The following is a 17,038-nucleotide window of genomic DNA, read 5'->3' on the forward strand; positions in this document are numbered from 1 at the left end:
ATTTCTGGGGAAAATAGCTTTATTTCTAAGTTTCCACTTACTCGATTTTTTTTTGAAAAATTTGCATCTGCTCATTGAAATGCATATTTTTATTTTATAGATTTAATTCACTGCATACACTTCTTATCTTAGAGTATATGTATCATGTGTCATGGTTTTGAAAAAATGCGGTTTTATTCACAATTTTGTAAAAGTGAATTTTCCAGCTTTTCCAAAACATTGAACTGCTAGTGAACAAAGATAAAAAAGTTCTTCAAAAAAGACGTCAGTTAGGAAACATGTTTTTCAAATTGATCAATCGAATTGAAAAAAATAAATAAAAAATGCTTCAATTTGTGTATTTAGCATAACCGTCTAATGCTCAACCCCCCTCTAGACGGGGTATAGTTTGAACATTTTTAAATTTTTTCATTCCTGTGCAATCAAAAATGTTATGTTTTTTAGCTATTGAAGACTGTTGTTTTGGTCAATTTTTACACGTGGGGATATTTTTATTACCGTACGGGTTTGGGCTGAAGGGTCTCAGATTTTCATGAAACTTTTTCCATATGCAGAGTTCATGGATATATGAATAACAAAATTTAGAAAAAATCAGGGTCGCCTATTTTCCCGGAAAACTCAGGTGGATTTTTTTTATTTCCCCTGGCACTACTTACTTTGAAAAATCATAACTCAAGAACGAAGCAACGTAGAAACAATGTTTTTTCGTTAAAATAAAAACAATTTATTTCAGGAATCCAAAAAAAAAACATGAACTGGGAAAACTTTTCCAAAAAAAATTTCTACCGTTGAGAATATTTGTAAAGAAAAACCGGAACAATTATGCCCGGACACGTAAAAACCTAAAAAAAATTGGGAAGGTAATTATATAAGCTTTAATCACTGAAATTTTTGGCATGCACTTTTTTCGTTTTTAAGTTAAGACCAATTTTGTAAAAAATCCAAATGTGCCATACAAGCCTTTTTTAGGAAAAATCATAACTCAATTACGAAGCATCGTAGAAACAAAGTTTTTTTTTAAGAAAATGAAAGCAAATTTTCTCAGGAATAAAAAAAAGTTTGAACTAGAAAAAGTTTTCCACAACGTTTTCCACCGTTGAGAAAAATTATGCCCAAATTCGCGGAAAATTTTTAATAAAATATATTTCAGATGAAAACTTCATATAATTTAATTCCAGTAACTTTAAGGATATACTTGTCTTTCGTTCCTAAGCTATGGCTAGTTTTGTGAAAAATGACCATATAAGCATTTTCTTGGAAAACATATATTTCAATCGAAGCTTCGGAGAACAAAGTTTTTTTTTATCAAAACAATTGCATTTTTTTTGTAATATCTGGAAAAATGTAATTAATTTGATGAACTTGCCATCAATTTTTTATAAAAAAAACTTTGTTTCTACGACGCTTCGTCATTGACCAAAGAAAAGGCTTATATGGCACATTTAGACATTTTTCACAGAATTGGCCATAACTCAAAAACGAAAACAAAAAATGAATTCCAAAAATATCAGCGACTAAAGCTTTCCACGAGTTCGGGCATAGTTTTTTCCGGCTTTTCTTTATGAATTTTCTCAACGGTGGAAAATTGTGTAGAAAACATTGTCCAGTTCATATTTTTTTTTGTATTCCTGTGAAAATTTGCTTTCATTTTTAACAAAAAACTTTGTTTCTACGATGCTTCGTTCTTGAGTTGTGATTTTTCAAAGTGGTGTCAAGGGAAAACAAAAAAATTCCCATCTGAGTTTTCTGGAAAACATAGTTTACCCTGAATTTTTCTCAATTTTTTAATTAATTTATCCATGAGCCCTGCCTGTGGAGAAAGTTTCATGAAAATCGGAGAACTTTCGGCCCAATTTGTACGATAATAATAATAATAAAAAAAAATAATCATGTCATTGTTTCATTTGTATTGAATTGCAATAATTAACTTATTTCCAAATTTTCCTCAATCATCCTTCTATAAGGTAGAAGAGTTCAAGGGAGTTGAATAGATGCAGGGATGTTTAAAAATTAAAATTAGAAAAATCAAATTTTACAAAAACAAAGTTCAAATGTTTGTTTTTTAACTTTTGATTTGCACTCTTGATTTGCAAAATCATGAAGTTTGATATGTCGCAAGCTAGGTTTCAGAACAGGCCAGAAAGTGGCCACTTCCCTGGGGGCACTAGGTTTCCGGAACATCCGGAGAAGTGGCCAGTATATCCGAATTTTTTGGAAACATGGTCCAATGCTCTTTGTTGGCGCGAGTTTCTTCCGGATTAATGAAACACATACTGATAGCAGCGTATTTCAAGGCAGCTTCAATGCTATATTAAATAGAATTCATATTTAGTATTTTACACTGTTTTTTACTTAAAATTACTTACATGATAGTTTCTTAATCTCTAACGAACTCTATCACTCGACGCACAACTTAACACTCAATCTCCTTACAATTCTAATATGTATATTCAATTCAATTAATTCCTATTGGATAGGACAGTTGCCAGATTCACCTAAATACATGCGATACCGTCGCAACACTCTTGTTTTGCAAAATCATAAAGTTTGATATGTCGCAAGATAGGTTTTAGAAACGGTCAGTAAATGGCCACTTCTCTGGGGGCACCTGGGTCCGGAACATCCGGAGAAGTGGCCAGTGTATCTGAAATCTCTAGAAACATGGTCCAATACTCTTGTTTTGCAAAATCATGAAGTTTGATATTCCGCAAGCTAGTTTTCGAAGGCAAATAATAGGTTGCACCTCTATCTGATAAGGAGGTTACCCCTGTACCCCCGGCCATAAATCCGGAACAACGGAAAAATCCGGAACCATGACACCGGTTACATAAACTTGAAGGATTTTGTGATCAACTGTCAAAATTTGATTAACTTTCGTTGAGAAACGGCTGAGAATCAGATTTTTGAAGTTTTGAAATTGGGTGCAAAATGAGGCTCAGGCACATAGCTGTTAAAGCCCTATTTTCTCAAAAACTGTACGTGTTACTGAAATTCCACGGTCAGATTTGGAAACAGTGAGTGAAAATCCATTGGAAATTAATCAAATGATCAAAGTGCCTGATTCGCTGTTGACCAATGGAATATTTTTGACATTCCTCTATCAAAGAAGCAAAAAAAAAAAAAAAAACAAATGCCTGATATCCCGAGCAGAAGGAAAAAAAAAACAATAAAAGCATATTTTGATATGGAGATCAAAAAGTGATATTGGTTTGTTTGATATAAGAGGTAAAAGTACTGGAAATAATAGCTAAAATTTACTCCTCGCCCAACATCATCATAACAAATTTAGCTCTTTTGAGAGCTAACCAATAGCAGCGAGCTATTCGGTTGATCTTCAAATAGCAAAGTTATTGGTCAGACGTCCTAGGAGCATTTTTTTGCTACTATTTTCAGTACTTTTACCTCTTATATCAATCAAACCAATAGCACGTTTAGATCGTCAATACTTGACCTTTGCCCGGAATTATTAAAAAATTCTTCAAAACAGTTGACCTGGATTTACGTACTAGAAAATCTTATAATTAGAAGGCACGAAATATTGCTAATTGATAAATTGAAAGATGAATTTTGTGGAAAAAATCGCGTTTTGGTGGGATTTGAACCCACGACTCCTTATTCGTTAGACCTGCGCTTTAATCAACTAAGCCACAGATCAAGTAACGATTCTATAGCATAGAAAGCCAAACTGACTTCGAAGCCACACCATGAACACTCCTTTTCACAAATACATCTCTCTTCCGGCTTAGATATCAATATCACACTCGCATTTGTTTAGTGGGCACACACAAGTGAGAACGAATTGTTCAAACGTTTTTATGGATTTACATTTAAGCATTTTTACGGAAACCTTACAAGAAGTGATAAATTATTTAGTTTTTTTTTTTCAAATCTGATGGAATCTTCAAATGCACTCGTAATTTTGAAAGTAAAAGCTTACATCTTTCCAACTGTACCAACAATAGTTTTCATGTGATTACTGAATTCATATGTTTGTTGTGAAAACAGAAAGCCCAAACAATTCAAAGCATAGAAAGATCAAGAACGCGCTCTCTGCAGTAACTCGTATTCAGGTGTGTTAGTAAAAGCTTCTCAAACTCGAAGAAAAACGAATACAAAATGCTTGTTATTGAGCGGGCAAACTCGCGAGATCGATTTTAAAAAGTACTACTACCACCAGACCAGACAGAATAAAAAAAGGTAGGTATGAAAAATCAATAAGGAAAGCACCCACCACACTGAACATCATCGTGTTACCGTGCCATCATGGAAAAGGTAGATACTCACCCAGGTTCTCCGAGGAAGCGTTGATGTCCGTCACCCGTGGGCACCGTCCGGCCCGGGTGCTGCCGCCTCCGCTGGTCCCGCTGCCGCTGCCCGGTGGTTTCGCGTTCCCTGGCGAGTGCAGCGATTGGCTCTTGTGCCGCCGGATCGTCGGCAGCCGGGCCACGAACGAGGCGTTGTGCTTGAAGCTCGAGGACGCCCGCCTAATAAGCGAAATCTGACTCAGTCCATTTCTTCTCATAAGATATTTATGATGGTTATGGTATTTCATGTTTGGGAAGATTGAGAGCAGTGTTTTTTTTTCGGGTAGGTGTGTGAAAGTGTAACAGTTTTGTACAGTTTTGAAGCGAAAACGCGAGAAGAATAGGAAATCGTTTATTTACACAAGTAGATAGCAATAAGAACAAGACAAAGAGCAATAACCATAAGTAGAAAAAGAACACCGAAAGCAAGTTTTATTAAACCCACAACATCCCAGTTTCACAACAATTCAGGCGTATGATATTATTGTATGTACATTGTTCGGGAGGTCACAGTTTGCGTTTATGGGAGGCCATGTGGAGGGAGAGAGGGCGTCCAGGTCCAATATTTACAGTAGTTCGGTTTGTTTTTGGCGTGATTTGACGAGGTACGATTCGTGACACATGTATCCCCATCGAGTGATGATTTTGCGGTGATCATCAATTTTTCCCCGGAATCACATTCCGGAAAACGTGGACGCGTGAGGTTTCGATTCACGGTGCGATGTTTGGTGAACACGTAGGCACACACAAATAGTGGTAAACAGTGGCGTAAGCATTTACATATAAATTTATGTACATTTGTTGGATAGCAGCATAATACGCATGGAGACGCATGGTGATAGCACAAGCAGCAATAATAACAGCCAAAGGGCACAGCATCAGCGCAGACAGCGATTTCAGCAGCAGCGTGTTGGATTGATAGAGAAAGGTGCGATGATTGCCAGAAGAGTGACATGAAAGTAAAAACAAAAAAGATAGAAAAATAACAAAAAATGAATCAAATAAAAATATTCCGCACAAACTTAACCCGAAAGGAAATTGATGGATGCTGATGGTTGCTATGGTGGGGTGCATCACACAAACACGTAAGGATGGGAAATGAATTATGGAAATCACGCAAACAAGAAACGATGCGCTGTTTGTGGAATGAAAATATTTATTTGTCTTATTTAAATATTTTATTTATTGGCCGAATGGTATCATTTCGTTGAATGTGTGGCTGCGATAAAGTTGTCGCTTCACTCACAGTCAACTTCAATGACAGCAAAAAAACATTTATGAGATTGGCTTTGGTTGACATATTTTAAAACGAATGAAGCTTTAATCAAAGCATTCCCGTTTTTTTGTGTAACAACAGCTTTTTCATAGAAGATATGTTAAGTGATTAGCAAAAGTGCTTCCGTAATGGCTAACAATGAAACGGAGCTAATGTTGATACGAAAACATGGATGTATAACTCGAACCTAATTTTTTTTAATTATCATAACAATTATTACGTTTTCAACGACATTATTCTAGTGGTTTATAGCATTTTGTAGTCTAACTTCTTTGGTGTAGTGGTTTTGCGATTTCATCTCAGTCAAAAAACATTTTACATTAAATTTAGTAAAACCGTAAATTTGGCGAAACGAAAAACAAATGTAATTTATTATTTAAAAGACAATTACACCGTCTTCGACCTTGCGGCCTCTACAGACTGAACAGTACAAACATTCGACAACGGACAACACATATAACACCCAGTGGTCCAGTGGAAAATTTTCCGTTTAACGATAAGTTTTCCCCAACTGGAGCGGGAATCGAACTCACACTCCGAGGCATACGAGACACCTAAACGACTGACGCCGCTAACCGCTCGGCCACGAAGCCCATAATTTATTTAAAATCGATAAACTGCATGCATTTTTACACAATAAGCAGTTCTACCATAACTTTTTTAAATATTGTATGCCGCTTGATTTCTCAATGTTTTGAAAAAAAAGTGTCGAAATAAAAACCGTTAAATCGATGAGAAGTGATTCAAACGACTAGGGTCAAAACCAAATATCCACGGTACCATTGTAAGATTTAGCTCTTAGTTATTACATTTCACTAGTGATAGTTCTCTAAGCAGAAACAAGCATTGTTCACATGAGTGATTGATGTTTCTCCAAATCACGATAATGAAACCCTACTTATCTGTTTATTTATGTATATTATTTGTTTGTCTTGGTGCATTTTTATTATTAAAATTCAACCTATCTGTCACTTTTGTGTGAATAGTTATCACGGAACTTTTTCAATATTTCTCAAAAATGGAAATGGTTTGTAGTCTGTGACATATAAGGAAAAAAATCGGTTGAAAAACAACTTAGATCTGGCAATCTCAAGTTGACTAGTCTGCATGGGAAACAGCTTCGGTGCATTTTATTGTCCGATATGGTATCCAAAAAAATATTCAAAACTTTTAAACATATTCTAGGTATGAAGTATTATTCAATCTAAGGTCATCCATATTGGGGAAAAGGGTGAGAGTACCCGACTTCACGGAACTAGCTGAGCCTTGTTGAGATCGAGTGCTACATAAACCTATGTCCAACTAATATCAATTGTATTTACAAGCATATTTGATAAACAGCAAAACAAATATGTATGGGTAATGAAACAATATTCCTGCATAATGGAAGCAGTGGTTTAAAGACTAAAAAGATAAAGATTAATGATAAAAAAAACTGCATTGCCAATTTGGCCGACTGTGAAAGCAAAAGTCTCAAAAAAAAAATGCAACATTTTATAAAAAGCGATTTTTTTAAACATTATGAAAAGAAATTTTGGCTTGTGAAAAATATGGATGTAATTCAAACCAGGATATGTCAAACCTCTCAAATATTAAAACATTCCTGATCAAACTGTAGACAAAATTGATTTACTTCAAAGTATTTTGAAACAAATATTAAGCCTTGCATTAGGCCAATTTTCTTAAAATGGAAGACTTGTAGATATTTACTAAGAGCAATTGCTTTCAACCTACGACCCATATAGCTCTAGCTCTGGCGGACGGTTAAAAATACCTATAAATTATTAACGCATCTATAGCCATAAATTCAAGTTCATGTCTATTTCCATTTGAAACGTTTTCCCATATCAAGTATGTCTAACATTCTCCAAATGATTTTGTTTCCATTTATCAACATATTGACAACAATGCACTAAGGACCAGGATCGTAATCTAGCAGGGCAAAATTAATTCGTCAAAATTTTTTGTAATGATCAGAAGCATTCGTTGCCTAAAATTTCGTAGTTCTCAACTGATCCGCATAGTTGGCGCCACCATATAACTTTTTAGTTTTACGTCCTAGAAACTTCGTTTTACGTCTTTGACAAGTTTTTTCATTTTGACAAATTAAACAGCTTAGACACCAAAATTCCACAAGCCTACTGTTTTGAAGTTATTTTAAAAATAAATTAAAATAGTCAGAATTTAGTTTTTGAACAAAAGTTGATGGAATTTTAACATCAAAAAATTAAGAATAAATTAAATAATAAAAAAATGGTTTGACATCCATGTGCACAACAGAAACAGCTTGAAAGAATAGAAGTGCCCGTGTAGCGAATTGAGAGTCGTGAGTTCGAGTCTCACTGGAGTACGTGGATTTCATTTCGTAATTCAAATTTCAATTTGTTCATAGAGCACATGTTTCTGTTGTGCACATGGATGTCAAATCATTTTCAACGTGAAGTGGTCGAGAGGTGGCGGCTAAATTACGATGAGCACCTCTATGGCGACGTTGCATGTACCGAAGGCGGCGTGGTAACAGATCTAGGAGAACGTGCGTGCATAGGAAAAAAGACTTCCGACCTCTAACCTCCAAGAGATTGAGAAGGAGGTTGGCCGGTTGAAAAACAACAAAGCCGCTGGGGCAGATCAACTACCAAGCGAGCTTCTAAAACACGGTAGAAAAACGCTGGTGAGAGCACTACACTGGATCATTACCAAGATTTAGGAGCAAGAAGTACTATCGGAGGAATGGATGGAAGATATCCTATGTCCCATCTACAAGAAGGGCGACAAGTTGGCTTGCGGAAACTATCGCGCGATCGCACTACTGAGCGATGCCTACAAGATACTCTCTCAAATTTTATGCCGCCGTCTATCACTGATTGCAAGAGAGTTCATGGGAAAATATCAGGCTGGATTCATGGGTGAACGCGTTCGTTGTAGCACCAGATGTTCCCCATCCGCCAGGTGTTGAAGTAATGCCGCGAATACAACGTGCCCACACATCACTTGTTCGTCGATTTCAAATCGGCGTATGATACAATCGATCGAGAACAGCTATGGCAGATTATGCACGAATACGGATTCCCGGATAAACTGACACGATTGATCAAGGCTACGATGGATTGAGTGATGTGCGTAGTTTGAGTATCAGGGACACTCTCGAGCCCCTTCGAATCTCGCAGAGGCAAGGTGATGGTCTTTCGTGCTTGCTATTCAACATTGCTTTAGAGGGTGTAATTAGCAGAGCGGAGATAAACACGAGTGGAACGATTTTCACGAAGTTTGTTCAGCTGCTTGGTTTCGCGGATGATATTGATATTATTGCTCGTAGATTTGAGTCGATGACGGAAACGTATATCCAACTAAAGAGTGAAGCCAGGTGAATCGAATTAGTCATTACGATCAAACAAAGTTCGCCGTCATTCGAAGTTAACTATCCTCAAATTGCTGAGTAGACCGGTAGTCCTCTATGTGCACGAAGTATGGACCCTACGTGCAAAGGATCAACGCGCCCTTGGAGTTTTCGAACGGAAAGTGTTGCGTACCATCTACGGCGGAGTGAAGATGAAAGACGGGACTTGGCGAGTGAACCACGACCTGCATCTGCTATTGAGAGAAACAATTATCCTCCACACCGCGAAAATCGGGAGGCTACAGTTGGACGAGCCACGTCATCAGGATGTCCAACAGTAACCCGACTAAAATGGTTCTCGAAAGTCATCCGACCGACACAAGAAGACGTGATGCGCAGCGCGCTAGGTGGGTCGATCATGTGGAGGGCGGCAATTTGCGAACCCTTCGCAAATGTGGTTCCTCCAGAAAATTTCCCAAGGATTACTTCAGCGGTTTTCAGATCGTGCACCGCGGTGCACTTGGTGCCCCGCGAAGCCTTGCCAAGTGCACCGCGACAGTTATGAGCGTGCTACAAGTTCGATGAAATATATTCAATGGACAAATCGACCAATAACGTGCATAACTGATGGCAATGCTATAATAACTATTCTGCCTTGTGCGTCATAAGTGTCTGTTCTGTGGGAATCCCTATTAACATGGGATAACTATGCTGTACACGGCAATACTGTATTTGAAATATTAAATTTAGGAAACCTTGAGAAATTGTAGGTTCATCATCAGAGATTATATCGACTCTGCGGCAGGCAGACAAATAAATAGTTGAATCTTTAATGAATTTTCTTAGAATGTCAAGAGGCTCATTAGATAGGAAATTTTTAATGAATTCATCAAAGATATCCCCAATATCAAAAATCTTAGAAGGTATGATAGATTCTAAGAATCTCTAAAGGAATATGGCTAGTGTTTTCGAGGATCTGAGCTTCAAAGTAATTAACCACGAATGATACAGGAAGTATGTTGTGATTTTTTCTGGGAATTTTTCTTAGATATTTCACGAGGAATTTTTAAGAAACAGACAACTATATTTTACATGTTTTTCCTCTCTAACCTCTTTAGAAATTTTTCAAAAATACATTTTTGACAATCTTAAAATTTCATCTTTCAATACTTTTGATCAAGTGCACCGCGCGTCTGTTTGTTCCCAAAAGGTGCGCGACAAAAGGTCTGAAAACCCCTGACTTAAGCAGTTCATCTAGGAAGTTATCTAAGATTTTCTCCAGCAATTATTTATGGGATTCATCTCACAATTTATTCTGTTACTTCTCCATGGATTCTACCAGAAATTCACCCACCTTTTTTCTAGGCATTCTTTCAGAAACCCTTTTGGGATATTTCCAACATTTTTCTTCGTATTCTTGCTGGAAATCCTCTTCAGATTTATTCGAGAATTTCTGTTGTAATTGCTCCCGAAAAGCTGCAGGGATTTCTCCAGGAACTTTTAGTGGGACTCCTACAAAAAGTCTCGTTGGGATTCCTCAAGCGATTTAAAATGTAAATCTACTAGGATCTCCTAAAGTACTTCTAAGAGCAAAAACTCCAAAAATACCACCTGGAAATGCTTGAGAAATATCAGCAAAAATGCTTGGAAAAATCATGTTTGGAATTAAGGAATCCTAGCAAGAATGTCTGGAGATATTCCGAGAGGAACTCCTAAAGAAATCCTTGAAGATAACCCTAATGGAATCGTCGGAGCAAATTTTAGAGAAATCCAGGAGGAAATCCTAGCAAAATTGTCTAACAGAATCCCATCAGGCGTTCCTGGAGGCATTTCCAGATGATTTCTAGAGGTTTTTCTAGCAATCCTTCTAGGGATGCCTGATAAGATTTCTTCGAGTATGGCTCAAGTGTTCCTCTAGAAGTTTCTCTTGTGATACAACCAGTCATTACTGCCGGCAATCCTTTATGAATTTCTAGTAGCATTTCTTCGGGGATTTTTGCTAAGATTTCTCAAGCATTTTTAGCACGGATATCCCAATTATTTATCTTGAAAGTCCTCCAGGAGTTGTTGCAGGATTCTCTGCAGGAGCTGCATTATAATCCCAGAAAAAAATCCTAGAGAACTCCTTCAATTCCAGTAGCAGCACTGAAGAAATTTCAACAAGAGGGTTCTCAAGAGGTTTCCCAATAGAAATACTAAATTTCTTGGGGATTCCATGCAGGAGGAATCCCAGCAAGAATTTTTAGTGATAATGCCAGAAGAATGCATGCGCATAAGGGTTAAGGCTATGAATCGCCGGCGGGTTCGATTCCCGTTCCGATCGGGAAGCTTTTCTTGACTACCTGGGCATAGTGTATCATTGTACTTGTCATACAATGTACAAATCCATGCATTGGCAAGCAAACAATGCCCTTCAATTTATAACTGTGGAAATGCTCTAAGAACACTAAGTTGAAAAGAAGCAGGCCAAGTTCCAATGCGAACGTTGAGCCACCAAGAAGAAGAGCATGAATCTTTGCAGGTATTTCTGGACGAATCCCAAGAGGGATTCCCAGATAAATCCCAAGAGGAACTTTTGAAGGAATCGTTCCAAATACCTTCGGGGGAATTGATGAGGAATGAAGATTCTCTGACAAAACCCATAGAGAAATCTTTTGAGGTGTCTCAATAAAAAAGTTTGCAGGAATCCCACCAGGGTATTGCTGGTGGATTCTTGAGAGGCATATCTGATGGTATCTTTGGAAGAAATTTTACGGAAACTTTTGAAATAATTGTGGAAGAATTCACGAAAAAGTTTTTGGAAAAATCCCCGAACGAATCACAGGAAAAATCTACAGTGGAGAAATTGGAAGTGGGATCTCTGAAGGAATCTCAGGAGAATTACCAGGAAAAATCCTTGTAGGTATTCCTTTAATAATTCCAAGCAAATAGTAATGTTAATAATTGCAGTTTGAGTTATAGTACTTGTAAAACATAAGTTTGTGCATTCTAAAAGATAAGTTTTTGCAAAAAAAAACATTTGGACTTACTGTGTAGAACAAATGAATCTTCTCAACTATGCCTTAAAAAAATACAAAGGAAAAACTTATTAGGGTATTGGTTCCCTTGTTAAGCATGTGGCTCCCATTTTCATCCTACGATAAACAAAGAATTTAAGCGCTGTTTGTTTTGTTTCTTATTTTTGTTTTTTTTTTGTTAGAACTGAGCACTCGTGAAAACAAATAGAACAGAATGAATTGGTGCCATAATCGCTTGTTATGAATAGGAAGAATTTGGAAGCATGAGATTACCGATGGCACTCATACCCTATATGTTGTTGTTTACCCAAAAATGATCCACAACTCAAAATTTAGAGAGAACAAATCTTTGTTTGGTAATAATATCTTCTCTAACATTGTTGAGTGTAGAATTAGCATCTAAGTTAAAATACACAAAAATAAAAACTAAAAAAAAAAAAAATACAACATTGTTGAGGGCGTAAGCACACCTTCAAAAACATCGTCTTTTTATCTTAATTCTATTTGGGCTAATCACATTAGCAATACTTTCAAAAGAAGGTTTCTAATAGACCATACATCTTTGAGGTAACCCTCCCTTTGAATTAATTTAAAATCCAACATAGTCATTATCACTCAGGTGGGTCGACCAAGTGGAGGACGATCTGCGGACCCTACGCAGAGTGCGGAACTGGAGACAAACAGCCATGGACCGAGTGGAATGGAGGCGGCTACTATGTACAGCAGAGGCCACCCCGGCCTTAGCCTGACCGGTAAGGTAAGGTAAGTAAGGGATCTGTGGTAACAGTGTGGATGGTGCCAGAAATTTCAATTATTTCTCGACTACACCGAGATTACAAGTTTAGGGAAAAGTATTGGTTTGTAGCCGGAAATGTTAGCGCAAACGAAGTACACTTCAGAGAACACACATCTCTGTACTACCAAGCGCCTCCATTTTACCCCCCCTATTCGGTATACAATTCGTTTGCTACAGAACTTGTGGAGTCCCGTGGTTGCTTTCACCTCTACAAGTTTGCACAAGGTGCTCAGCCCATCCAGGCGCAACCAATGATCATATCGTTGTCACGGGCATTACCTGTTATCCCGTTAATGACCCTAATAAATGTCCCGGTGCTCTGCTCAGTGGTTCCATTTTGCATTACACATAGAGAGAGCTTTGGCACTTATGGTACGTGTGTCTGGTATCTGGTCCTACAAGCAACGAAACTCGCATCGCCCGCCAGCAAACTTTTTTTTCCGCACCGACCAAGTGCCAACATACGTGCACAGATCGGCGGTGGTGCGGTGCGCAGTGTCTGGCTAACGAAGTGCCATAAAGTGGGATCAACTATGTTTGATAGTTTTGCTTTCCCACCCTTTCTGCTTGGTGTTGCAGTCGAGAGGTCTTCCCGAGATGCTAGATGGGTGGTGTGAGCCACGATTAGCGTATCATTTTCGTGAGTATTTTTTGTGACACCACGCCATAAGCTAAACTGCTTATTTGCATAACCAGTTCTAGAGAACTGCAGCCACAGCAGCAGCTTTGAGGGATTAATATTATGCAGAAAGCCCGGAGCTTAAGTTGATATCTAAGCGTGATTTAAGTCATGATGATAGTTTCAGAATTTGAATACTAGATGTTATGCCGAATGACAAGGAAATAATAGGCTCTAAGATGCTTTAATGGGGATCACTCATTTTGTATTAAATTTTTGTCATTTTTCTCAGAAATCTAATCTTAGATATTTACTCGGGATGGTAACATAAGGCTGAATTTCATAAGGCTGAATGCACATAAGGCTGAATACAAAAGGCTGAAACTGTGGATATGTAACAAAAGGCTGAAATTTCAAAAGGCTGAAATGACAAAAGGCTGAAACATGGCATATTCCAAAACTTGAAATATGCATAATAATGAACTCTATAGAATCTGAGCTGAGGGTTTAATGATTTAAAAGATGGTATTACACAAAGTATTATATTTTCCGGAATACTATTCCCCGGAGTGGCATTTGCCGAAATGTCGTTTCCGTTGGTGCTGTGTCATTATGCCGAAGGATATCAGGCCTCAAATGCCACTAAGGCGAATGGGTTATAATGATTTTAATGCTAAGGAGGTTTACTAGGCATCCTAGTTGAATGGTTAAATTATGATCTATGCATTTACCTCGAAAGAACAGCCTTTCTAAAAAAGCTGGAAAAATCTCTGATGGAAGAGTAAATATTGTGGCCGCAAATAGTATAGTATGACGACCAAGCGGAAAGGTTTGATGATAATATCTGCATACTAATAACTCTCCCGTGAGTGATTTTTCCTTCTATTAAAAATAGGCTGTTCTTTTGAGGTATTTGCATATATTCAGTGTTGGCATTCTTACCAATGCGTAAAATGCAGCGAGCTTCTGCGTGCCCATATTACTTAAAAACGATTCATCGGAGATTTCCTCTTCTGTTGAACATAGGCTGGCCTTACTGTGTTTGAATGTTATAGCTGCATCTTTTTTTTATCAAAGGTTTTCCTTCTTTTAAAATGTTGAAAGAACCATAATTTAAGTTCAGGTGTTGATGCTGCTTACTTTTTACCAGATATTTCTCCTTCTTATAAAATAGGCTATTCTTTCGAGCAGTATTGTATTCGAACAGAACGTGAGCCAAAAATGAACTGAGCACTTTAAATTTTTTGATCGACAAAGCATTGAACTTGCCTGTCAGAGCTTTTGCTGCTTAAGAGCGCCCGCTCGGTTCCCATTCGACTCTGAATTCACATGCGCTTATCTTCATTAAATCCTATGTGTCTTCTGTCCTAGGACTAGAACCTTGTGCCGCATCTACATGTTTGGTCGTTATTATGTTATGTCACAGGGTAATGCATCATAGATCCTTTGGTACGACATTGTGGTCTCGGATATTGAAATACAGCTCCAGGAATTTAGATTTTTTCAAACACACGATGGTCGGACTGGTTCACTCTTCAATAAAAGAAGATTGAATTAGCCCAAAAGATTGCCAAAATTGAAATGGCGCAAATATATGACCATTTTAGTATCACAGATACCAGGGTAACATGTTAGTCAGCATGCTACGGGTTCAGTCCTATCCAGTTCATGCCGCGTTCAATTTGCATGTTCTGTTCAAATGTACATATATTTAATCGCAGTTTGCCGAATATGAACTTCAATGCAAATTGAACGCGTTCACACTGCAGTGCTGCAATTCGGTTCTGAATTCTTATGCGCACAACATCGGGGGAAATAGTTTCTGTCGATATGTGATACTAAATAAACTTGTTTAGTCACCCGGAGTTCCTTGAGAAACTTAATCAGGAATGGCCAACTGATGGACCGATGATCAGACTCTATTGGTTTAGGCTATTTTATGATTTTAGATAATTCATGCCAATAACTCCGTTACTGTATTGTATTAAATCATATGATTGGAAATCCGGATTTGTGATACTAAATAAACTTGTTTAGTCACCCGGAGTTCCTTGAGAAACTTAATCAGGAATGGCCAACTGATGGACCGATGATCAGACTCTATTGGTTTAGGCTATTTTATGATTTTAGATAATTCATGCCAATAACTCCGTTACTGTATTGTATTAAATCATATGATTGGAAATCCGGATTTTCCCAAACCCATGTTGACCAGACTGGTACGCTCAGGTATGGTTCCAATAGCAGAAGAATTTCTGAACCTAGCTGAGCTCATTCAAAATGTTTGAAATCTGAAGAAACATGGTGGAGGTATGGCCATTTTAGTTTCGCGGATTTCGCTAGTGTTCAATTTAGAGCCCGCAAGCGTTATAAATTTAGAACTGAACAAAGTTCAAACATTTTTGAGCAACAGTTAGGTACAATAGTTTTTGCATCAACTACCGCTTATTACCCGAATTACCCGAACAATTGTTTACATCTAAGACTCATTCAACTTAGTTTTCGAGTTGACACACATAATGCTTTAAACGAGTGGAAATAAATTGTTGGCGAAATCCTTTGTCAATTTGAGCGAAAATAGTTTAGTATTAACGGGACTTTGACCGATATGATACTGAAGAAAGTACAATAACTTAGACATTATGATACCGAAATCCATAAGATTATGTTCCACTTGAATGTCTTTTCATCAGTTAGAGTTAGCTCACGTGACCAGATGTCCATTCGATGAATAGTCAAATCGATTGAATGTCATATACTTCCTCTTCCGTAAAATGGGTTTTGACCAAATGACCGTTTGACCAAATGTACTTTTGAGCAAAGATTCTTTTGTTTCCTATGATCATTTTCAAGTCGAGTAAAATGTTTATCAAAGACCAATAGATTAGCCATAAATGTCCAAAATGTCATTTCATTCGATTCTCTACAACTTTCAAAACTTTTCAACATGTTGATATCTTTCAGCCTTTTGATATCTTTCAGCCTTTTGATGCTTTCAGCCTTTTGATCATTCAGCCTTATGTGTTTCAGCCTTTTGATCATTCAGCCTTATGTGATTCAGCCTTTTGTACGTAACCCATTTACTCTAGGATTGCTACACCTTTTTTGATAAAAATCTTGAATCCATCCTTAGTATAGCGATGTTTTGTTCTTGGTACTGGTTGTTTAGTACAAATCCTCTTACATTGTTTTATGCCAACGATAGGCGGGGTGATAAAAATAATCTACTGCCAGTGAGAAAAATATGGTATTTTTCATTAAGAGGATTCTTTTTCTTCTGCTAACCTTACTTACAATCAGAAATAAGATTATCTTGTGAGCACTGTTCGTCATTTTGATTTGTTTTAATACCTATCCAAGTTATTCCAAAATTTGATATCATTCAAATCCCATCCCCCACTCGAGAAGAGATATACCCCGGGAACGTCACTACCGAAGTTTCTTTGTCTGCTCGACAAGAGGGATGCTTTGCCATCATCTATCAGTACAGAGTGTAGTGTGACCTGCAATGAAGCATGCCAGAAGCAAGCGAGACAGAATGATGCCTCCTGGGTGATGAGTTTTTGTCGAGCTTCAAGTTGGTTAATTCAATTGCATACTTTATGCAAATGTGATTGCTTGCAGTTGCATTCTGATGGCAGAGGGTGATGCCGCCTTTACGCTGGCTGCAGTCAGATCGTGAGCAGATG

At 37.5% G+C, this 17,038-nt stretch overlaps 1 protein-coding gene across 10 annotated transcripts in view; it reads right to left on the reverse strand.

Moving 5' to 3' along the window:
- Positions 1 to 17,038, reverse strand: part of LOC109622630 (potassium voltage-gated channel subfamily KQT member 1) — a 601,129-nt gene that overhangs the window by 217,102 nt on the left and 366,989 nt on the right. For all 10 annotated transcript variants that reach the window (XM_062852911.1, XM_062852912.1, XM_062852913.1 and 7 more), the window contains exon 11: positions 4,285 to 4,484. In XM_062852911.1, coding sequence (XP_062708895.1) covers positions 4,285 to 4,484 — 200 coding nt within the window. The remainder of the gene's footprint in view (positions 1 to 4,284; positions 4,485 to 17,038) is intronic.

The sequence above is a fragment of the Aedes albopictus genome, chromosome 2, assembly GCF_035046485.1.
Source record: "Aedes albopictus strain Foshan chromosome 2, AalbF5, whole genome shotgun sequence".
Taxonomy (NCBI): Eukaryota; Metazoa; Arthropoda; class Insecta; order Diptera; family Culicidae; genus Aedes; species Aedes albopictus.